The sequence below is a fragment of the Manihot esculenta genome, chromosome 13 (genome assembly GCF_001659605.2).
Source record: "Manihot esculenta cultivar AM560-2 chromosome 13, M.esculenta_v8, whole genome shotgun sequence".
Classification (NCBI taxonomy): Eukaryota; Viridiplantae; Streptophyta; class Magnoliopsida; order Malpighiales; family Euphorbiaceae; genus Manihot; species Manihot esculenta.
The window spans coordinates 4,451,498-4,476,462 of record NC_035173.2 but is presented as its reverse complement, the minus strand read 5'-3'; the positions used below and the strand labels follow the sequence as shown (position 1 = coordinate 4,476,462).

General features: G+C 32.0%; 4 protein-coding genes across 4 annotated transcripts; 2 read left to right on the top strand and 2 right to left on the bottom strand.

Moving 5' to 3' along the window:
• Positions 1-2,981: 2,981 nt before the first annotated feature.
• Positions 2,982-6,984, top strand: LOC110629825 (putative disease resistance RPP13-like protein 1). The gene is made up of 2 exons (XM_021776975.2): positions 2,982-6,472; positions 6,674-6,984. Exon 1 carries the CDS (start codon positions 3,075-3,077, stop codon positions 6,465-6,467), a length of 3,393 nt encoding a protein of 1,130 aa, XP_021632667.1. The 5' UTR covers positions 2,982-3,074; the 3' UTR covers positions 6,468-6,472; positions 6,674-6,984.
• Positions 6,985-7,522: 538 nt separating this feature from the next.
• On the bottom strand, positions 7,523-15,501 carry LOC110630093 (glutathione gamma-glutamylcysteinyltransferase 1). Its single transcript, XM_043949491.1, has 8 exons — positions 15,164-15,501; positions 14,340-14,496; positions 13,637-13,875; positions 10,984-11,147; positions 9,998-10,049; positions 8,950-9,177; positions 8,344-8,853; positions 7,523-7,800 (listed from the first exon to the last, which is right to left on the bottom strand). The coding sequence occupies exons 1-8, from the start codon at positions 15,236-15,238 to the stop codon at positions 7,714-7,716; spliced, it is 1,512 nt and encodes a 503-aa protein (XP_043805426.1). The 5' UTR covers positions 15,239-15,501; the 3' UTR covers positions 7,523-7,713.
• A 4,806-nt stretch (positions 15,502-20,307) lies between these two features.
• LOC110629741 (piriformospora indica-insensitive protein 2) lies at positions 20,308-22,145 on the top strand. The gene has a single exon (XM_021776845.2). The coding sequence runs from the start codon at positions 20,601-20,603 to the stop codon at positions 22,017-22,019; it is 1,419 nt and encodes a 472-aa protein (XP_021632537.1). The 5' UTR covers positions 20,308-20,600; the 3' UTR covers positions 22,020-22,145.
• A 530-nt stretch (positions 22,146-22,675) lies between these two features.
• LOC110630474 (CRIB domain-containing protein RIC7) lies at positions 22,676-24,568 on the bottom strand. Its single transcript, XM_021777987.2, has 4 exons — positions 23,870-24,568; positions 23,662-23,762; positions 23,501-23,579; positions 22,676-23,412 (listed from the first exon to the last, which is right to left on the bottom strand). The coding sequence occupies exons 1-4, from the start codon at positions 23,937-23,939 to the stop codon at positions 22,964-22,966; spliced, it is 699 nt and encodes a 232-aa protein (XP_021633679.1). The 5' UTR covers positions 23,940-24,568; the 3' UTR covers positions 22,676-22,963.
• Positions 24,569-24,965: the final 397 nt, after the last annotated feature.

The window sequence follows — 24,965 nt, the reverse complement described above, 5'->3', positions numbered from 1 at the left end:
CTATTATGTAATCTCTTCGTGATTAATAAAAATTTATTTTGTCATTATTTTGTTGAGTGCTTGTATACCCTATGCTCGTTTCCAGCCTTCTTTCAAGATTTAAACAATTTCTTTCCTTTCAAGATTTAAACAATTTCTTTCTTTTCAAGAATTGCCAAGAGTTAACACCTGTCCATCATAATAAAATAACTTAAAAATCCTTGAATAATGAAGGTAACACCCAGATACATGGCCTGACGTTTACTTGCCTTGGCCTGATTTACACCTTTCCTATGGCCTTGAGCATGCCTTAGGATTTATAGGGAATTGACATCGGTCTAGACTCGCCCTATGGCCTTTTGTAGTTATTTTGGATTAACAGGACTAACATGACAGAACCCGCCTTGTGTCTTTATTTAGTATGACCAACGCCCGAATGGCCTGGCGAAACTCGCTTTGTAGCCTTGTTTAGTGGGACCAACGCTCGAATAGTCTGGCGAAAGCCTCCTTATGACCTGCTAGTAGAACCCGCTTTGTGGCCTTGTTTAGTAGGACCAACACTCAAATAGTCTGGCGAAACTCGCCTTATAATCTGGCCTGACAGAACCCACCTTGTGACCTTGTTTAATGGAACTAATGCTCGAATGGTCTGGCGGATTCCGCCTTATGACCTGAATTGACGGAACCCATCTTGTGGTCTTGTTTAGTGGGAGCAATGCCCGAATGATCTGGCGGAACCCACCTTATGATCTGGCTTGGTAGAACTCACCTTGTGGCCTTATTTAATGGGACCAACGCCCGAATGGTCTGACGAAACTCACCTTATGACCTGATTTGGTGAAACCCGCCTTGTGGCCTTATTTAGTGGGACTAATGTCCGAATGGTCTAGCGAAACCCGCCTTATAACCTAGTTTGGTGGAACCCACCTTATGATCCAGTCTGTTGGAACCCATCTTGTAGCCTTATTTAATGGGACCAATGTCCGAATGGTCTGACGGAACTCGTCTTATGGCTTGACTTGGCGGTATCCTTATTTATTAACTATTAATAAATCGCGGTTGGATTTTTAATTAAGGAATCATAAATTTTAAAAAATTATAACTCGCCTTATGATTTGTCTTGCGGAACAAATGTATAATTTTTATTATATTATAATAAATATTATAATTAATTTAATTATTATTTATAATATTTTTAATTTATATATTATGTACTGTAATTTTAAATAATTTTTTAATATAATTTTTTAATTTTAAAAAATTATAATTAATAAACTATAATATAATTTAAATAAAAAATAGGAAGATTTATAGTTTAGTCTTTGAGTATTGTCATTATTAACAAGTCTGTCTCTACATTTTCAAAAATCTATTAAAACGTCCTTATTTTTTCTCTCCATAAACGAAATAGTTCTTCCATTTATTTTTACCGTTAAAAATATAGCAAAATACCAAATTATCCTCTTTCTCCTCCTGCTCCTTCTTCTCCTTCTCATTCTCCTTCTTCTTCGATTCTTGCTCTTATTCTTCTTCTTCGTTTTTTTTTTCTTTTTCTTTTTTAAGAAGCAGGAGAAGAAGGCGGATGTGATTCTTCTTCTCCTTTTTCTTTTACTTTCTCTTCTTCTTTTTTTTTTTCTTCTTTTTTCTTCTTTTTCTTCTTCATCATCATCATTATTTTTTTCTTATTCTTTTTGTTCTTTTTCTTCTTATTCTTTTTTGAGGAGGAAGAGAGATTTTTTCTTTGACGAAAATAAATGATAAGGACGTTTTAATAGATCTAAGAAAAGATAAGAATATTTTAATAGATCTGAAAAAAGATAAAAACGTTTTAATAGATTTTTGAAAATGTAGGAACTGACTAGTTAATAATGGCAATACGCAGGGACTAAATAAGAGGTTTATTTGAGGACAAAATTAGATTTTAAAAATTTTCTCTTTCATCCCTCATCTATTTTTAACAAAAAAAGAGGACAGAATGACTATTTCGTTGACGGATAGAAAAAATAAGGACGTTTTAAAAGATTTTTAAAAATGCAGGGACTGACTTATTAATAACGACAATACTCAATAACTAAATAATAAATCTCCCTAAAAAATAAAAACCAAAATAGTTAAAAGCTGATAGGAAATAACTCTAACATTAAAATTAATTTAAAATGTGGCCGATAAACATCATATCAATTACCTATCAGGATAAAATTTTACTAAATACTATTTAGCTGTTTAAATATTTATAAGTAAACAAAACACTACTACTCTTACTTCTCACTTGATAAAGGACTATTTAGACTCCGTTAAGAATTTTAATCAATATCGTTTGGTTAAGACGAAATAAGAGAAAAGATAGGCTAGAAGACTAAAAGTCTTATTGAATTTCTTAGAAAAGTAAGTTTCTAATAATAAGGGAGACTATTTATAATAGAAAATAAAACCCTAATATGTAAAATTATGAAAATACTTAAAATATCCAAAATAAAATTAAAAAATAAAATTTACCCCTAAATAATTTTTATCGGACGTCGACAGTAAAAATTAAAATCGATCCAAATCTGTCGTAAAGTCAAAAGCTAATTATTCCATATCATCACTTCCATGGCACCATATCAAATTAGCCAAAAAAAGAGATGGCCATGCCTACCAAAGCTACCCAACGTGGGACTTCAACCCTCCTCTTCTGTGTGTTATTGTCATTGCTCTTGCAATTTTATCCTGGTAATGTTCTTAGTATATACTTGTACAAGAAATTCTAGCTTCGTTACCACATCATTTGATTGATATATCTCTATAATAATAATAATAATAAAAGAATGTTATGTAATATTTTATAGCCATAATTTGTTGCGATTGTAACGATTTACTTTGTAATAAAAGAAATTAAATCAATTATATAAAATTATGTATTATTTTATTTTTTAAAATATATATATTTTTAGAATTTAAAAGAATGAAATTATTTGTTTTAAATAAGAAAATTAATAAAAAAATCCATTCGAAATTCTTGATGTCAATGCTGTACACCAATTGTTTCTGTGCAACCGCAGACAGTTTTCCTCCTCCTGTCACCTTGATCATCTTCTTTCTCCTCCACCGATTCCATGGCGGACGCATTGGTAGGAGGATCATTTCTCTCTGCTTTCCTTCAGGTCCTCTTTGATAGGATTGCTTGTCCGGTGATCATTGACTTCTTCACCGGCCGAAATTTTGATGATCAACTGCTGAGCAAGCTGAAAGCAACCTTGATATCTGTCAATGGAGTGCTCGATGACGCAGAGGAGAAACAGATTTCTAAACCAGCTGTTAGAAAGTGGGTCGATGAGCTCAAAGATGCTGTCTATGAAGCTGATGATTTGTTGGACGAGATTGCCTATGAAGCTCTGCAATCGCACTTGGAAGCTGGATATAGGGTGAGAAATTTTTTCTCTTTTTGTAATCCATTTATTCTTATGAAAAAGGGGATGAAAATAAAATTAGAAGAGATCATTGTGAGGCTTGAACATCTAGTAAAACAGAAGGATGCTCTTGGTTTGAGAGAGGGTATTGGCGAAAACCCTTTTTCACAAAAAACACCAACAACTTGTCTGGTAGATGAATCTGGTGTTTATGGTAGGGATGATGATAAGAAAGCCATAATGAACTTATTGCTATCAAATGATGAAAATAGCAGCAATTTAGGTGTGATTCCTATTCTGGGCATGGGTGGGGTTGGCAAAACTACCCTTGCTCAGCTTGTTTACAATGACAAGACTGTGGAGAAGTGGTTTGATTTGAAAGCATGGGTCTGTGTATCAGAAGAATTTCACATCTCCAAGGTAACGAAAGATATTCTTGAGGAGGTGGGTCGGCATACTTGTCATGACAAGACTCTAAATCAGCTTCAACTTGAGCTTAAGTCGTCATTGAATGGGAAGAAATTTTTGCTGGTTTTGGATGATGTTTGGAATGATAAATTTGCTGATTGGGACATTTTACAGAAGCCTTTGAAGTTCGGGGCACCAGGAAGCAAGATTATCGTTACAACACGCAATGAAACCGTAGCATCAAACATGTGCACTGTTCCTGCTCATCATCTGAAGGGATTAACCGAGAATGATTGCTGGTTGTTGTTTGCAAAACATGCATTTGATGACAGAAATTTCAATTCACATCCTAGCTTAGAACTGATTGGTAAGGAAATAATGAGGAAGTGCCAAGGTCTACCTTTAGCTGTAAAATCACTTGGGGGTCTCTTGCGTTCTAAAAGAGACATTGGTGAATGGAAAAGGATATTGAAGAGCAATATGTGGGATTTATTGAATGATAACATTCTACCTGCTCTTCAGTTTAGCTACCATTATCTCCCATCCCACCTAAAACAGTGTTTTGCTTATTCTGCAATATTTTCTAAGGATTATGTATTTGAAAAGGAGGAATTAATCCTTTTATGGATGGCAGAGGGTTTTCTAGTGCACTCTAATGAGGATAGGCAGATGGAAGAAATAGGTGATGAGTACTTTGAAAATCTTATCTCTAGGTCATTTTTCCAAAGATCTAGTCTTCATCCATCTTGCTTTGTTATGCATGATCTTGTGAATGATTTGGCCAAATTTGTTTCTGGAGATTTTTGCTTTAGGTTGGAAGGCGACAATTCATGCAAGATTGCTAAAAGAACTCGACATTTATCATATGTGAAAACAGAATATGATGCTTCTAGGAAAAATGAGAACATCTATGAAGCCCAACTTCTGCGCACCTTCTTGCTTGCAGAGTGGTCATCCATTGACAATGAAGATATGCATGATTTATTGCCAAAACTCAGGCGCCTACGTGTATTATCTCTGGCTCAAAATCGTAGAATAACTGAGTTGCCTTGTTCAATTGGCTACTTAAAGCATTTAAGATATCTAAACCTCTCTGCAACATCAATAAAAAAGTTGCCTGAAATTGTGAGTACTCTGTACAACTTGCAAACATTGATCTTGCATCATTGCAAGGATCTTGTTGAGTTACCATCCAAATTGAGAAGACTAATAAACTTGTGTCACCTTGATATTAGAGAAACAATACTGCGAGAAATGCCGTCCCAAATGGGTAAACTGACAAAGCTTGCAAGGTTAACTGATTTCTTTGTGAAAAAACATGGAGGCTCTGGCATCAGTGAATTGGGGAAACTGCAACATCTGCAAGGACAACTTTGTATTTGGAATCTTCAAGATGTTCTTGATGTTCAAGATGCCATCACAACTGATTTAAAGGGTAAGAAGCATCTCAAGGAGTTGGAGTTGAGGTGGAATGGTGATGTTGGTTGTTCACTGCATGTAAAAGCTATACTTGAGCAACTTCAACCTCACACCAGTTTGGAATGTCTTTCCATTGTTGGTTATGGATATTCAAAATTTCCAGATTGGGTTGGTGACTCTTCTTTCTCAAATATTGTATCCTTGAAGCTCAGTGGATGTAAACATTGCTGCTCCTTGCCACCATTTGGACAGTTGGCATCTCTGACATCTCTCTCAATCACAGAATTCGATGGAGTTAAGGCTATTGGTCCTGAGTTCTATGGCAGTTGCACATCCATGGCGAGGGCATTTGCATCTCTTGAGATCCTAAGGTTTGAAATGATGCCACAGTGGCATGAATGGATTTCTAATGTAGATGGTGGAGCTTTCCCTCTTCTTCAACAGCTTTACATACGTGAATGTCCCAACTTAACAACGGCCTTGCCTGGTGACCTTCCTTCTTTAACAACACTTGAGATTGAAGGATGCCAGCAACTTGTGGCTTCAATTCCAAAATCTCCATCCATTCTCAGAATGAAGCTAAAGGATGATTCTCGTCTTCTGCGACTAGTGAAACTGTCTCATGGATTGTTCCGCTTTGTGGTCGATGGATTCCATTGTCTTAATTCTCTACTAGAGGAAATGCAGCAAATGGGTGGTCTTTTCACTACTTTGGAGGAAATTGAAATAAACAACTGTGATTCACTGAACTGCTTCCCAATAGGGTTATTCTGCAAGTTAAAAACGCTTCGCATCAGTAGATGTCCACATCTCACATCCCTTTTTGCTCCTGAGGCAGATCATGCAGATTTAACATCTCTCAGTTCCCTAGAAGTCAGGGAGTGTCCTAATTTGGTATCTCTTTCTATAGGAGAATTACCGATCCCAAATTTGACTAGGCTTCTGTTAATGGGTTGCTCAAGAACTGAGTCCTTCCCTGGGAAGATGCTGCTATCCTCAACTCTTACCTCTCTTAAAATCTGGGATTTTCCAAATCTGGCATATTTGGACTACAGAGGACTTCAACACCTCACTTTTCTTAAAGAGCTAGAGATCTGTAAATGCCCTAAGCTTCAGTCCATTCCAGAAGAGGGGTTGCCCTCCTCCCTTTCCTCTCTGTCTATCTGCTTATGTCCTTTACTGGAACAAAGATGTCAACAAGAGCAAGGGGAAGATTGGCCAAAGATTTCTCACCTGCCCAACTTAGAGATCAATTTCCAGAATGTCAATTGATTCAGGTACAAAATTGATGAGAACAAAAAAAATTAGAGGAAGAGCTGAGTGGTGCATCTCACTTTGTACTTTCAGATTATCAGCAATTACTAATTATTATGTTTTCTTTCAATTATTCTATGTTTACACTTCTCTGGCAGACTTTGCTTCAATTCTTGGTTGCTTTATTTGTTTACTTGTGCTTGCTTATGCCGCTTGTGATGCAGAAACCAGTTCATTTGTTGAGTTCTTCAAATTTAAACCTGGAAAACCAACCAAAAGAACTGAAGCTTGCGAATAGTTGGATGAAAGGATATGTTTCTGTAGACAAATACTTGTATTATTTGTGATGCTTCATGATTCAGTCGTGAAAAGCATTCATTTCTGCAACAAGCACAAGTAGAGATTAGATGAAACTTGTTTCTTTTAAGAAAGATATTTCATTACAGAAATGTCATCGTCAGATTTCAGCTGTGCTATTGATATTCAAGATTTATGTTGTGGTTTTTATTTATTCCATTTGGTTGGGAGTTCTAGCTTGCCTTTATGCTCTGCTTGATAGGTGCTAATTTCTGTTAATTATTATTCTCCATTTGTCTGCATAAAATTTTGAGGCCTTGGAATTGTCTTTGCTTCATTTCTTCTTCATTATTAGTGCAAAACTAATTCTGATTATTTGGATGTGGATGGCAAATTCAGTTATCCTAGCATACAAGTATGCCCAAGTTGATGGCATAATTCTTGACTCACAAAATAATAATAATAACAATAACAATAATAATAATCTCTTCTTAAAATGGTAAAATTTGCAAAAGTTTCTAGGAATGACAATTGAGCATACGGATTTGTTCTGGTATTCCATTCCTCCTATTTAGGAAATCAGGGCAAGGATAAAAATTTGGAGAGCTGGCGACAGTTCAATATCCCCACTATACTTGTTTGTGTTTTTTTCCCCCAATTTTGCAAGTGTAATAAATTATTAATATTATATTACATTATATTAATAGATTTCTTGCTAGCCTTCTTTTTCACCTGACATTGTTTTAGCAACCACAAAAGCATCAAACACCCAGATAGATGATTCAATATAAGATTCTTTCGAGGAAAAAAAAAAAAAAAAGATATTCCTGCAAGTGCTACATTCTTGACGATCACTTGTATTTGCCATATGAGTTTGGTTCCTCGCAACGTCACAAATGAGCAAAGTCCCAGCGGTACATTAGCTTTCACGATTCTCATATCCATAATAATCAAACTTATTAAAGTCCTAGGCGAGAGGTGCACCAAGATCCTCATCTACCTTGTTCTCTTGGCATCTCTTAAGAAGGTGGAGTTGACGTCTTAGATGCAAAACCTGCCACACAAAGAAAGTTATGAAAAAAATAATAACAATGATAATTAACAGCCACATTACAACTATCAATATACGTGGCGCAACTCAACAATCACAAATTTTAAATTTGGAACTTCCAGATCATACGCAGACATGCAATGGACAATGTATCAGTCACGACAAACACTTAAATACTGCATATAAACAACAATCTGAGATTCCCATCAACAATTATTTTCACATTACTCTTCTCCTCTTCCAAATAATGCACATATTAAGCAGACTTAATTGCAGTCATGCCTATCAGCAGCAAGTTTCTTCCAATCCCTATAATGCCTTTTTCCTTGGTGCATCAGAAAAAAATACTGCATCTTCTTTAAGTCTGGAGAACATGAATCTGAGCAAAATACTTGAACAAAATCAATGATGCCAGTAGTTAGTTATTTTTCTTCTGACAGCTCCTTCCTTTTTCAATTTTCTTTTGACACTTGTCCTAATATGCCCCTGAATAAATCATCTTTGCAAGTAAAACAAAAATGAACCGAGGAAGAAAAATATAATTACCTCTTCTTGAAGCAACATCGGAAGACTTTGGGTTGAAACAAGAGTGTTCATTTCTTGCAAAAGTTTCCCATCTTTGATACCAGACCATGTTTCAGGAGGCAAAGCCAGTAGAAGTGCTGTAAGAACATCATTGCCAGCCGGATGCATCCCAATGCGCCTACTTGGGCCACAGCCACAGCAACTTGGTTTCATTTGAGCAGAAGGAACTAGCACATCCACCCCCTGCTCACTTCCACCGTCCACAACTGTACCAGACACCAAAGTAACAGACTTTTCATCAGTGGTCTTCAAACACCTCACACAAGTTTCCCTGCAACAATAACCTCCTGAAGAACTAAACTTCCCCGCCAAAATTTCTGCCCCTTGGCAACAAATATGTGCAGCAATTCGAGGAAGATCGTCTTCCGGACTTAGAATTGGCATACTTCTGCAACATGAGTTTGCAGAAGATAAAAATTCTGCTACATGTTTAAAAAGTCCAGTTTCCTGCACTTGTTTTAAAACCTCTTCCTGCAAGAACAACAAAGTTTCAAAACGAATCGCATACAAAGTCCTGCTTATTATGAGAAGGACACAAAAAAAGAAAAGGATGATGCCTTGTAACACCTTAACAGCCAGCCTTCCTTTCTCCTCTTGGCTTAGACTTGCCCCACCGTCCTCGTGTCTCCTCACTTCAGCAACCCACTTGATCAATTCTTCAAAATTTGATGGGAGTGACGAGAAAACAACATAGAGCAATTTATTAATGTCTTTCACATCTTCTGACTTTAAGAGAACAGGAACATCATCCACTAAATATTTTGAAATACCAGCCCAACTCTCATGTTTACAGCTCTGTACAAAGTATTTAAAGTAATTTTATATCATTACCAACAATGTAAGTCATTCAATCTTTCAGCAATCTTCAACTTTTTTTGAATGACACAAGTGGAATGGAAGAGAGAGAGAAGGGGGGGGGGGGGGGGGCAGGGGGAACAACTGAGACAGAATGAGGTGACTGCCAAAACGGCCACTTGTTTGAAAATCATGAGTTAGTGCTTGAGAGAGTGCACTATAGTACGTCAATCCAAAGTCCAGACATGCCAACGGTATAAAAGTCATAACACTGTGAAACTTTAAAAATGACAGAAAACACAGTTAGCTTTCAAAGACATACTTACACAAATAGTGGAATATTTTAAAAAACATAGAATAAGAAGTTCACTTGCTAAACACTATGTTGCAGAACATATTAAATGCCTTTTGGCTTTGAGTTTTGATAGCCAAAATTGCTTCTCCGAGCACCATTTTAGATGCTGTTGAAAAACGTTTTGGACCAAGTTATTTTGTTATTTTGATATTCTATCACTAAAACTTATTGAACTTAATTTCAAATTATTTTTTAGTACTTTCTAACTAACATATTTTAGAAAGTGTTTTTCTCAATAACACTTTCATTAACAATACCAAACAAACCCTAAAAAGGTACGGTACATAAGGTGAAATTATAAGCAACTAAAAATGCATGGAAGTGTGTGCAACAGTAACGCCAATGAACCCTAAAAATGTTCATAAGATGAAATTATAAGCAACTATACATGCATGAAGGTGTGAGCAAATATGTGATAGCAACCATGAAGATCTGCATCATATATGTTATTAACTACAATCATACCAAGGTATAAAGCAATCCAGGCTCTGTATGAGGCCTCGATATGAGCATAAACCTGCAATATAACTGAAGTTCAGATTCAGAGGTGAATAAAGAACAATAATCTGATGCAAATTAAACATAAATGAAGCAAATATACAACAAAAACAAAACAAGTTGGAAAATAATTATCACAATGAGTAAATGGCCATTGAAATACAAAAAGAGTAGAAAGAAAAACTAAAATATTTGGCCTAGAACCTAGTAATAGCAGCGCAGAGGTCCTGCAGTATAATCGAAGTTCAGAGGTGAATGAACAACAATATTATGCAAATTAAGCAGAAAAAAGGCAAGAATACAACAAAAACAAAACAAGTTGGAAAATAATGATGAGAACAAATAAATGGTCATCAAAATACAAAAAGTTAAAAGAGAAGAAAGGAAAACTAAAATATTTGGCCTGGATCCTAGTAATAGCAGCGAAGAGGTCCTAGCTAGCTGAATCAACAGGATAATGGCCTCACCAACTTCTCATTGCTCTTCTGTGTTGCATTCACATTTATTATATTCTAGGTTAACAAATTAAAAGCAACAGAGAATTAGAGATACATGTGTATAACATTCATAACCGAAATTAGAACTAAAATGGAAGGATAGATTTCATTCTCGAGGTCACACAACCACATACTGAAGTAGACAACGGTCTCAAGTTTATGTTACCTACTTACCTTCCACAGGTATCAACATTTGATTTAGTTGTCAATTGCAAGCTCTGATGTGAACATGTCAAAACTAGATCTAAACATACTAATGAGGATACAGGTTGTAGGAACTAAGAACAGAAAACTACAAGATGCAATTCCATTTTGTCAGTAAAACAACTACAACTCCTAATATTGTTTTCTATTCAAGCAATTTCATATTTTCAGTGCCTTGAATTGATTGAGACAATTCAAAAGGTCTATTAAGTTTCACGAAAGATATGCATCCATTTATGTATAAATGCCTACCCTCTGTGCTGCCCAGTTGTCTCATCAATACTATCCATAGCTTCCCACAGAAGTTTTAGTGGGACCCAATGTGGAGGATACTTAAAACGTGCAACATCCAAAATCAGTGCCATGTCCGTTCCAGCATGATAACCACCAATTGGTGAAAAATGACCAGTTCCTGTCTGAAATGAAGAATGACAAAAAGTTAAACTATTTAAAAATAAGTTCTCCAGTAACTCCTCAACACATAATAAAGAGGCAAGTGGGCCAAATGTTTTTGGAGATCAGTCTAGGCAACAGAGTCCATAAAGACTAAAGAGTTGGGGGGATTGATGGCATGGTACTTCCTTATTAAATATAAACAGTTAAAATAATAAAGTTAGCCTTCCACCATATACTGCCACTAAGTCTTTAGGACCAAAGATGAATTCTGTTTAGAATGAACACAGACCTCTTGTTTGGAATGGTTAATTTTAAAAGAATTCAAAAGAAATGAATTCTTTTTTTCTTAATTCTTGTGTTTGGCAAAACTAATAATGTAAAAATTCAATTTTGTTGAATTCTTGTTGATTTTGAATTAAAATAAAATCTTGTCAAAATTGTCAAAATTTTGCAAGAAATGATTTCACTTAAAGCTATTTATATCAAAATTACTTATTTAGCTCTTGAGAACTTTTTTTTCTATTCTTTTATTCTATGTTTTTTTGGTTTATTTTAACTTCAAATTTGCTTGTGCTTTTTTAATTAATAATTGCTTCTCTTTTTTTAAAAAAAATAATTCTATTAGTATTGAATATTAATATTTAATGCATTTATAATTGATATTAAGAAATTAATTATATTATTATACTACTTTTGAAGAAAGATTGTTCATTTTAATTTCCATTTTTTTACTGGTAGAAATATGTAAAGTTTAAATTTTAAACATGTGAAAAATATTAATAATGGTTTTTCCAAAAGTATTTTGGATGTGATAAAAATGATCATTATTTATAAGAATAAATATTTATGTTTAGTTCAAAAATAGTAAGAATGATGAAGTTAATAAATTAATTTGAATTTATTATTAATTTATTTGAAATAGAAAAATTCAATTGAATTTTATTATCTTAAAATGTATTCCAAACATATGAATTTTTTTATCAATGGAAATGAATTGAATTCTAGTAATAGAATTTAATTCTTTTCTTGCAAGAATTGCATTCTAAATGGGGTGAGAATTGGGATGTAATCGAACCGAGCCGAGCAGAGTTTTGATATGTTCGGGCTTGATTAGAAAATAAATTTAAAAGTTCAAGTTCGAGATCAAGCTCGACTCGAACTTTATTTATAAGCTCGAACTCGACTCGAGTTTCATTTATAAGATCGAGCTCGATTTATAAAATCAATATTAAACTCGAGCTCGATTCGAGTTCAATTCGTAATAAACTCGTTTATCACATTAATGAGCCAACTTAAACTTCACTCGAAAAACTCGAATTTGATCTCATTTAGACTTGAATTTGAGCTCGATTATATTATAAATAAGTTCAATATAATTCAAATTCATTTAAATTATAAATAAATTTAAATTAAAAATAAAATTTAAATTATAAGGTCATTAAGAGACTTTTAAATTAATTTTTTTTATTTAATTGAAATCTCTCAAATCCAAAATTAATGAAAAAGAATGTAGAATGATTGTTCTTTTATAGAGAAGTCACAATCCTCCATATCCTTTCAACTTTCGATGTGGGATTGGTGTTGGCGAACGAGCCACTGTTCGCGAGTCAACTTGCGAGCTTGTTCATAAACTTGAAAACGAGCCGAACTCGCGAGCCTAAACGAGCCGAATACTGCTAAGCTCAATAAACAAGCCTAAAAAGTGAGCTCGAACTCGAGTCTCGAATAGTTCACGAACAATTTGATTCGTTTACACCCCTAGGTGAGAATGATTTGTCATTTAAGATAAGTAATATAGTAACATACAACATATATGTAGAACTAGTATTTCCAGTTGCATATTTGCTGCAACCTGCAACATGGATTAGTATCCATAAGCCAACACAAAATAGCTGAAGCAGCAAAATGCCACCCCAACTATTTCCAGGTGACAACAAATATTACCTCCGTCCCATAATTTTTGTCCACTTTACTTTTTCACACATTAAAAAATACAAATTTTTTTATTAACTTTTCAATTATATCCATCTTAAATACATTAAACTTTATTAAATACTAAGAGATATTTTGAAAGGTTTCTTGAAAATAAAACAAAATTAAATAGAGTTATAATAATCAATTTATATGTTATTATAGTCTAAATAAGGAAAAGTAGACAATAATTTTAGAATAACTACAAAAAAAAAAGCTGGACAAAAATTATGGGACGGAAAAAATATTAATATAGTCAAAGATCTCCTTTTTGATGTTGTAGAATTCGCTTAAAAAATTGTTGTATAACTTGTATAACCATCAACATAGATGTGAACAATGCGATCGTTATCACAAGTTTCATGAGGAAATATTAAACTGCAATTTCCATAAATCATGGTCAAGTTCACAAGCTTTGCATGGTCCCATTCTCTAATGATTAATGGTAATATTTCACACAAATAGAAGATTATAAATTTCGATAAAAAAAAATAGATAGCATTGGAAAATACATAGGAAAAAGTTTAAAGCCTTATACCTGTTTGAAAATTCCTCTATGATATGAAGAAATAATATGGCAATCATCAGAAATGGAACATTGTATAACATGCTTACGAAAGTCATCAATGTCACTCTGATTTGTACGGTATGCTTCCACTTTTGCCCCAGCACAGAGACCCAAACACACTAGCTTCCCAAATGAGATGCCCGTAGCCTTAACCTTTTCTAATGGTTCACAGCAATCTAACATGGATTCATCAAACCACCTCCAAGGTCCTGCAAGAAAATTGACGTTTATTTAAGCTGTATTTATGTTAACAGAATATATTAATGATTCAGGAAGTCTGTCAAAAAATTAAGATAGGAGCATTGTTCAAGTCTTTTCTAGTAGAAAAAAGTAAAGAGCTTTAACCATCCCTATTTCATCATAATAGGAACATGTTTCAACAATAGCTTAGAAGTTTTAATCATAGGTCATAACAACATGAAGTCAGGTTGAATCAGATAATCAGCATGGCATTCTGAGACAGAATATATGATTGAGCATGAGATACAATTCCACCAAGAAGGATAGGAATGTGACTACTTCACAGAACTGACAATCAAATGCACTTATCTGTTATGCATGCCAGTGCATGCTGGCTTGACACTCAACCTCAAGAGCATTGCCCAGGAGTACAAAATGCAACAGCAAACATAGATAGAACTCATGTACTTGTGCCATGTCTAACAGTCATTACCCTTCCATTTTCTTCCAGGATCAATGGCAAGGGCATTCAGGACCATAGAAAGGCTAGCCAAACCACAATATGCAGGCTCAGATTGCGTCTGAAAATAAGAAATCAACCTATAGAAACCTTCCATTGTTCCATTCTGAATGGCTTCAACAAAAAGTTGCTGCAATAGCAAAACATTGACTTAATTGGCAACAGAAATCAATAATGATGATAGAATTAACCATGAGTACGCTGAATAAAAGTATGCACTGCAATGATTGCAAACAAAAGCAGAAAAGGTCCCATAATACAGCTCCCATTGTTTACATACAAATTCTAAGCGAAGCGATAACAGAAATGACACATTACAGGCTTTACCTAACATTTACCCACACACACTTACACGTCCTATGCCCAGATTGTTCCATCAGCTTAGTAGTGGCTTTAAGTACACAGCCACTATAAAGGACACCTAGAAAGCTAACAGCACTAATCATTATGTTAAAATTTTTCTACTTTAAAAAAAAAAGCATATTGCTGAGACTGGTCACTTTGCTGATCCTCTCAATAATTTCAATTACTAGATACTAAAAATTCAATACAGGAATATGGTGATCCTCAGTAGTGCAGTATCTTCACAATTACACTTAAAGCGAGAGAATTCAGTTTCTCATTGAGATAGTTACCTCCAGTGACCACAAACACATTATTATGCATAGATGATCAGGAGCACCACCACTAAACCAGCACCATTAAATACACTCTAAAACCCTAATTCGTCGATTTTGCTTATTCCAACTCGAAATAAATAAACAAGAAGCTGATAACTGCTGGGTTGCAGAGATTACCTTTCCTTCAGAGGAAGCGAAATCGATAGCAGGAGGAGAAGGAAGTCGCCGACGGTACAATCCAGCCATTGCCATTTTTTAAAAATTTTCAAAACAAGATATCAGTTTTAGTAGAGGATTGTAGAGTACTCTGCTACAAAAGGGAAATCCTAGATTTTGGCGCGATTATGTATCAATCAATTGAAATTAGGCGATGAATTTATTCGATGTAAAATGATATGAAACGCAGTCTAAGGCGTTACTCCTTTTTATTCGCGAAAATGTCGTTATGCCCCCGCGTAAATTTCACGGTTTCAAAATGGGTCAAGCTTCGATTTGCAGATGCTCCGTGAGTTGACTAACAGACTCTGTTAATCGTACGTTAGGGACTGAATTGGAAATTCAATTATGAGTCTGCACAGTTGCACGTAGACTTGCAGAGGGGATGGTTTTGAATCGAGCCCCACGAAGCTGATTCAATTTTAATTTTGATTTCTTAATTGAGTCGATTTAACAGTTAAATTTGTTTTCAAATTTCCATTTTTGAAAAAAAAAAAAAAAACTAATTTGTACCAATTCCTATAATACAAAACTTGATTTTATTTTGATTTGATATTAAAATATAAATAGCTAAATTTATCTAGTTTAAATTGATTTAAATAAGTTAATCAATTTATAATAGAGTAATTCAATTAAATAAAATTTATTTTAAATCATTAATTTTCTTTGATTTTATTTGATGTAATAACATTTTAATTTCTATGTAATTATTTTGATGTAATAACATTTTAATTTCTATAAAATTGAAATTAATCATATTTATGAAAAAAATTAAATTAATATAGATAAATTATTTTAATTTTTAATTCATACAAAAATTTAAAAGTGGTTGCGTTCTAAAAAAGAGTTAAAATAATATATAAAATATATATATTTTTTAATTTTTATAAAATTAAATTAGTTATATTTCTAAAAATAATTAAAATAATATTCAGAAATTATTTTAATTTTTATTTTATTTTATTTTTTTAATTTCTAAAAAATTAAAGTCATAGTTTTTATTTTAAAATTAAGCATTTTTTTAGTTTACAAAATTTAAAAATGTATAATTCAAAAACTTAATTATGTATTTTTTTGTTTTGTTATTATTTAAAATATAATATCTAAATTTAATTAATTTAGTTTTTTATAATACTTTCTAATTTATATTTTTCAGTTGTATTTTTATTATATTTTATAATTAATACATTATTAATTAATAAATTAATTTTAATAGTGGAAAAATATAAATAATTCAAATAATTAATTAATAAAAAAATATATAATTTAATTATAAAATTAATTAATTATATATTATAATAAATTAAAATGATTTGAATGCAAATTTAATCCGAATTAACTATTGAATGGCATAATCAAAATCGATTGAAGTCCTTAGATTGCTAGACTTTTAAAAGCATTATATTTTTTTAGACCCACTTTCTTAAAAGCTCCTAAAGTTCAGTACCTAGTTACACGTGGAGAAGTATCTTGGTTGGTCATGGAATTTTATCACATGTTCTTCCACGCAAATTAGAGATGGAAGGACTCTTGATCCCTCAACCATTGACATTTAAAATTATTTGGCAGCCAAATACTCTTACTTAGATGTTACTATTATTATGATTTATTTTTAGAAGAAAATAATTTTAATATATTTATATAAAATCATACATATTTTTTATTTATTTTAAAAATAATTTTTTTAAGTTTAAAACAATTAAATTTTTATTTAAAATAAAAAATTAATGGAAAAAATTAATTAAATTGAATATTTACAAAACGATTAATCTAAATAGTGGATTCATAATTTATTTATTTTTAAAATATTTTTTTAAATTTAAAATTATAAAAATAAAAAATAATAATTAAAATAAATTATTAAGGGTAAACAAATATGGACCTAATGAAATAGGTGCGCGCAGTCTGTTGCAAAGATCTCTACTTTTAGCAGGGGTAGAATAAATCTTTTATTATTTAAAAAAAAGTTTTTTAAATAAAAAACAAAAAAGAATGAGTCGAAAATGAAAGTTTTTCAAAATTTTCGAATAAATCTATTTTTAAAAACGGCACTCTTATCTGAAAGATGAATATTAAAAACTTCCATTGCTCAAAGAAAATCTCTAGACGAGGGAAAAAAGCAATGATATCTGAAATTATTTTAACCTAAAAGGATGCAGATTTTTATAATTTGAAATTTTTGATCGCACCCGGCCAATTGGAAGTAGTTAAACGTGAAACGTGCTGTAATTTTTTTATTGGTAGAATATATGTACATTTAAATTAATATAAAAAATTTTCTTTATACTATTTAAATAAATGATTAATTACTTAAATTATTTTAATAGACAAACCAAACTATTGATTATTGATTACTAGTACATCCATAAGAATTAGGATCAAGACACGTGATGGTTTCAGAACGTGAATTTATGAAATGCCATAGTGGTGAGTGTATTTAACCTGCTTAGCAAATATGGTAAGTAATGGTATTAAATTTGAAGTGTTTGATATATTTAAAATTGGAGGGTTAGTTAAAAAATTATAAGGCTGAAAAAAAAAATAAAAGTTATTTTTTTATTAAATTAAATTTTTTATATTATTGACTATATAAAATACGTTTGATTTACAATTTTTTAAATAAAATAATTATATTTTCGATAAAATTTTTTCAATCAATTAATAAATAATGAATAATTAACTTATTTAATATTTAGCAGTTATAATTATACCCTGCTCAGATATACATCAAGTCATAATAGTTTAGTTACTGTATTTAAAACATTGTGCAGCTCATTATACCCTTAAAAATATATTAAAATATATCTGAAATTTTAAAAATTTATTAGTTAATTTTTTTTATTAATTTTAACTATTAAAAATTATACAAAAATATAAAAAACTAATTAGCATGTATCTTTATAAAATTAAAATACCAACTAATATACTTTTTCATATAAAAAAATTAAATAATAAAAAATTTAATAATTAAAATTTAAAAAAATTAATTAGTAAAATTTTTTTAATGCAACATATTTTTTAAAAATGATCAATTAATAAAGTTTTTTATACTATAAAAATTAAATAATATTTTTTTAATAAATGATTTATTTTTTACCCATTACATTTCACCCCTTTCACTATTCATTTTCTATGCTTTCCTGCAGCAGGCAAAGACCTAATAATTATAATTTTACTATATATAATTTTAAGAAATATGGGGTTGAACAAAAAAAGAAAAAAGGAGGAGTAAGAAGCAAGAATGCTTCAAAATTAACTTTCTGGCTGGCCTTTTCCTGCAATTGCTTCTTCTGCTATAAGCAAAACAGTCAAAAAATGTCTCTCTCAAAACAGTGCTTTTCATGGAAACCACCACCACTGGAAACGATCTTCCGTACTTCGCCACGTGTCTATATCATCCTTGCCACTCTATCTTCGACACGTGCCCTCATGGATTGCCTCGGTTGCACCAGTTTTAACGTCGCTTTCATTGACGCTGTTCTCCATAAGTCGGCGGCTGCGGCGCGTTGTTGTCGGCGTCCCCTAGCGTCCTTTATTCACCGTAGGTTATGTTGTCGGCTAACGCCGGCAACTCTTTTTTTAAAATTTTAACTGCTAAAGTACTGAAACCAGAACTTGGCTTTTCGCTTTGGTACTTGCGAATTAGACTTTTAATCTTTTACAATATTTATATTATAATTCTATTAAATTAATCAAAATACTTTTAATCATGTGAAAATTAATTTTTATCTTCTTTATTTCTTTAAAATGAATGGAAATATTCTTATATTTTTAATTTTATTAAATAAAAAATTCAATATTTTAATATAAAATAAATTTACTATTTAATACAATATTATAAGAAATTAATTTTAAAAAATATACTAAAATATTTATAATACTTTAAAAATATACTAATTAATTTAATTATCAATTTTAATAATTAAATATAATAAAAAAATTTGAAATACTTTTGATATGATTGAATTAATTAACAGATTTTTTTTATAAAAATAAAAAAATTAATAAATGAATTCTTTTAAATTATAAATTAAATAGTAAAATATTTAATAATTAAAATTAGAGAGATTAATTAATAATTTTTTAAAATATTAAAAATATTTTAATGTACTTTTTAAAATTAAAAAATCAATTAATAAAATTTTTAATAATATAAAATTAAATAATAAATTATCTCTAATATAAATAATAAAAATTCATTTCGATGAATTTAAAACATAAGAGAAAAGACTATTAAATTACTCTATCCCATTATTTTTATTCATAATTTTTTGTTATTTTAAAATATTTTTTACATCATATTTAATATATAAATTCAACTTATTTAATTTTATTTTTAATATACTTTTTTATAATTTTTTTTATGTAAATTCAAATAATTTATTAATATTTAATTGAAATTATGTATTATTAAGTTCTGTATATATTTTTTCCATTTTTTGATGTTTGGACATTAAAAAAATTAAATTACTTTAAAAAATTAACTTTTCTTTTAAAGGATAAAATCATTTCTCATATTTTAAATATCTTATTAAAATTTTTATATATGCACTTCTGTTTTGAAAATATATATTTTTTTAAAATTTTTAAAATTTATTTAAATATATTTATCAGTTAAACCTGTAAGTGCATACTTTGAAAATATTATTAAAACTTGTATACATATAATTTAGTAGCAAATACATTAAATTAAATTTTAAGAGATCTCATATTTAATTTTTAATTTTTATCTTTCTATTAAAAAAGTTTTTTATATATTAATTTATTAATATATTTCATTTTTAAATTAGGATTTAATAATAAAATATAAATTATTTTATTAAAAATACTTTCTATAAGAAATATTTTCTTTACTTAATAAATGGAGGCTTAATAAAGACTTTATTATTTTAATAAAATTTAATATAGTTATAACGAGTATAATTGAATAATTGATAGAAAAAATTATTTTTCACTAAAATAACCTATTTTTTCATGTAAATTGGATAAAAATTGCGGAAGTAAAAAATAAAAGAATATATATATATATTAATTGCTTTTATCACGCTGGTTAAATGAGGTATCTGTCGTCGTCTGATCTTTCTTTCTGAACGCAACGTTCGCGTTTCTACATGCGAATTGTGAAGGGATGAGCTCTACTACTGAAAGTCTATAGTACCCCTAACTCTTTTCCTGAATTACTAGGTGTTATGCTTTTCAACAAGAGACCAACAAAAGGGTATATTGGTAATTAGATAGTTCTCTGCAGCAAAACCACCCAGGAAGCTACTCTATTCTATCCACCACTCTAAAAGCAAGAACTCAGTAGCTCTTATCTTTTCAGTGTCATAAACCCTAATTCTGCCTGCCTCCTGAATTTTCACCTGCCTTGGCTCTCATCGACCCTTCTGTTTCACAAATGGCGACGTTCCCATCTTCAGCTTCAATGTTCGCTTCCGTTCTCCTCTTGTCTTCTCTAATGGTTTCGCATCAGCAACCCCTCCTCGACTCGACGGAGCAAGACTCTGTCTACGAAGTCCTTTCCTCCATCAACTCAGCCATTTCTTGGCGTACTCTCTTCCCTGATGATCTCTGCTTTTCTGCTCCTCACGGCATTGTTTGTGACTACTTTGAACAACCCAACTCTCAAAATCTTTCCGTTTCTTCTACCCTTTCTCAAACGGTTCATGTCACTGAGCTCAGTTTTGGCTATGTCTCCGATTATACGCCAAACCCACCTTGTTCTCCGAACTCTACTCTCAACCCTTTACTCTTCACCTCGTTTAAGTTCCTTCGCAAGCTTTTTTTCTACAAGTGCTTCACTGAAACACCCGTTGTGGTGCCTAACGTTTCTTCTTCGAGTTTTGGGGCTAAACTTGAGGAACTTGTGTTTGTTGAAAATCCAGCTTTGGTTGGGTCTCTCAGTGGCATCATTGGTAATTTCACCAATTTGAGAAGGCTGGTATTGACTGGAAATGGGGTCTATGGAAATATCCCTGGTGGGATTGGTAATTTGGTTAATATGGAAGAGATTACACTCTCAAGAAACCAGTTAACTGGTAATGTTCCATTTAGTCTATCCAAGCTGAAGAAACTGAGAATTCTAGATTTGAGTCAAAACCACTTAGATGGAAATGTCCCCGAGTCTCTAGGTAATTTATCTCAGATTTTGAAGCTCGATTTGAGCTATAATGGGTTTTCTGGTAAAATTCCAGTTAGCTTGGTTAACTTGCAGGGCTTGGAGTTTTTAGACCTGAGTTTTAACCGCTTTGGTAACTTTGGAGTTCCCCTGTTCTTGGGAGAAATGCCCAGATTGAGAGAAATGTATTTGAGTGGGAATTTATTGGGAGGGCATATCCCAGAAATATGGGAGAAGCTTGGGGGTGTTATGGGAATAGGATTTTCTGACATGGGTCTGGTTGGGAAGATTCCACCTTCCATGTGGGTATACTTGAGAAACTTGTGTTATCTGAGGCTTGACAACAATAAGCTCGAAGGGAATGTGCCAGAGGAGTTGGGATTTTTGGAATTTATCAATGAGATCAACTTAGAAAACAACAATTTGAGTGGTAGAATTCCATTTTCTGCTAAATTTACAGCTAAGCTTGGTGAAAAGTTAAAGTTACAGGGTAATTCAGGGCTGTGCATTGATAAAGTTTTTGTTTCTGGTAAAAATGAGGGCAGCTTGGAGAAGTTGAAGCTGTGCAACAAATCATATATTCCCAATCCTGTCCTTTTCAAAGAGGATAATTCTCTTTCTTCCTTATCATCAGCACAGGTTTTATCTTCTTCATATGAGTTAACGATTTTGGGTCTTTGCTTGTCTTTGCTTTGGTAATTTGTCCAGAGATCAAGTGGCTAACAGAAGAAAGACACAGGTTGTTGGAATTCTTTGGGGGTTTAGATAAGAAGAAGATGCAAATATGTAATTATTGGCTTTTATAATGAAAATATTTAAAATTGCATATGCTCTGTTACTAGTGCTTGCTTTTAACTTGTGAAGATTTTTTTTGGTTTGATAAAAACTTGTGAAGCTTTGGTGTATTATTTGAAGTGGGTGAATATGAAGGGTTGCTTTTGCTGCAAATATAAATAAGGCACGTCTGCTGTGGGACTGAGACAGCAGGAGGAATCATCAAATCCCTCTTCAACGACTGATTTGGACAAAACCTCACAATCAGTTTAATGAGCAGCCCATAGTTTTGGTGTGGTAGGGCAGGCTAGGGTCCCTAGATATGCAATTCTTTTGCCATTATCAATCTGCAGGGCATTTCTCAAACCTTGAGCTCGTGAGCTTTTAAATCTCCGCACTTTCTACTTCATTCTTTTCAAGGGTGAGGTTATAGAAAACATATGAGTACGAGCTTTCTAACTATTAATTATATATTGGAATGTAGAAACCTATTGCTCACATGAACTGGGGCTTTTCTTTAGCCTTTGAATATTAGGTAGTAGAATTCGAATCTCATTAAAATCGAACAGAAAAAAAACTCAACTGAAAATATAATAAAGTTTACTGAGCAATATGTCACTTATCAATGAAACAGTTGAATATAAAGACTTCTCAGTACTTTCTAGGCTGAAATATGGTGAGATTAACCATATAATACTCTTCTTTACAGATGAAATGATTTTGGAACCAACAGGTTCCAGGTGATATATCCCATAGAAGGGGAGAAAAAGAAAAAGGTGTTCTCTTGGGTTCAGCTAACATTCTAGCTACTGGAATAAGAATTAAGGAACAAAAAATTACAAAAATAAAAAAAAACCCACACCAATTTCTCAAGATATACCTGTAAATCCATTTTCTGCATCTTCCTCACGGTTATCAATGTTAAGAGATTTGGATACTGATTCAGATCCACAATCCCCATCTGAAGCTTGTGCTTTGGATCGGGAAGATTTGGAAATTGAGCCACTAGCAGTGGATTCTTTGGATTTCTTTCTTCTACTTTTTTTGGGTGCATCAGCATTTGACTCGCCGTCGGCCAGTTGGCCTGAATTCTTTTGCGGGCCTGAATTCTTTTGCCGGGTTGATTTGACTTCGCCCGATTCCTTGTTCGCATTTCTCGAAGATCGTCTGGATTGTTTAGGCTTATCTGATTTTTCCTTAGGTGGAGAATCACCTACTCCTCCCATTGATGAATGTCGTCTAGATGATTTTGGCAGTTCTGGCAAGTCCCTTGATGAAGATTCTGAAGCAACCATGGAATTTTTTCTACTCGCAGAATCTACCACGCAACATTTACTCATCAGAATCAAATTTACGATGATGATTCAGGAATTTTTCAAATTTCATTCATTTTTCAAGTATCATACCATCAGAAACCCATTTTACGTCGTTTGGATCTCCATTAGAACCTGATGAAATTCCAGGTGGAGCTTTAAACTCGGTCATCTACGTAAAAAATCAGATTAGGGTTCTCTTTCACTCTTCAGAAAATTCAATTAAAGAAAAATAAAATTCTGAATTTCATTACCCAGCTTGGTGAATTCACAGCGGGACCATCAAATCCTATATGGGCAACATGCTTCACATCTGTAGGAAGCCCAATCTGCATTTCAGGTTCTTTTTCAGTATCTGCAATATTTTCCAGGCTATAAGAACTAACAATTTTGAATATTCAAGGAAAATTTCTGTAGGATTCTTTTTTTTTTTTTTTTAAAAAAAATCAATTGAATTCATACCAAAGATTTGAGAAATGTATCTTAGGCCTTTCAAAACGCCTTTCATCTTGTTGTTCTGGTTGTTCGCCATTGCAGGATTGGTTTCCTGAGCATTAATCTTTTAAGGGACAGGAATTCATAAATTGAACTTCAGATTTGAAACTTAAAAAATAGGAAGAAATATTTTCATGGGTTAGAAACATGTGCATATGTTGTTATTATAATTTAATAGAAACCCATAAAATTTAACATAGAAAAGAAAACCTCATTTGATGATGCAGCCTTAAATCCAAACTTCATATCTTGATATTAACCACGCTAATTGATTTCAATTTCTGGAATAAATTTCTGTTTCTTTTTTCCGAATGAAGGTGAAATGAAATTGAACAACTTAAGATCAAGCACATGCAACTGTTTTGGACATATGTGTGAAAAGGTGGGTGGTGATGAGCAAAGGGATGAATTAGCAAGGGAATTGCGATTTATGCTTTTTTCAATGGCTAAATTTAGCTAATTAGGTGTTTAACAGATCTTCTAATTATGAATAAGAAGACTGTTTTGATGGTCCTGCATGCTTGTGGACTTACCGGTGATTGCTTACAACTCGGATTACAAAAATGACAATTTCTTGGTTAGATCATAGAATAGAGAACAATTCCAATGGAAAATTTTTATCTGTCATATATGTTATATGTTACGATCATAATGAACCCGAGTTATAAAAATATATTAGTGTTTTATTATTGTTTAAATGTTTATGCCAATAAGAATTAAGAATTTTTCATCCCAACAATTCAAGTAAAATAATTACTGGTAGAGAGTGTAAACTATAAAATAAGCATATATTATTTTTCATCTATATTTATGTAAGAATTAATACATATGTTTTTCCATCCTTAAAATAAATGGTGTAGTTTATATATTTTAACCACATCAAAAATAAGGCAATTTCATTTAATTTTCTATTAAATATATATATAAGATTTAGACAGTTTTAAACAGTCGCCCTTGATGATAATTCTGCGCAATCCTTTAGATGCAACCAAGCTGACGGCCTCCTTACAAGTTAAATCCTCAAGAGTTATTGGATCAAATAATTTAGATTGAAAGATGAAGT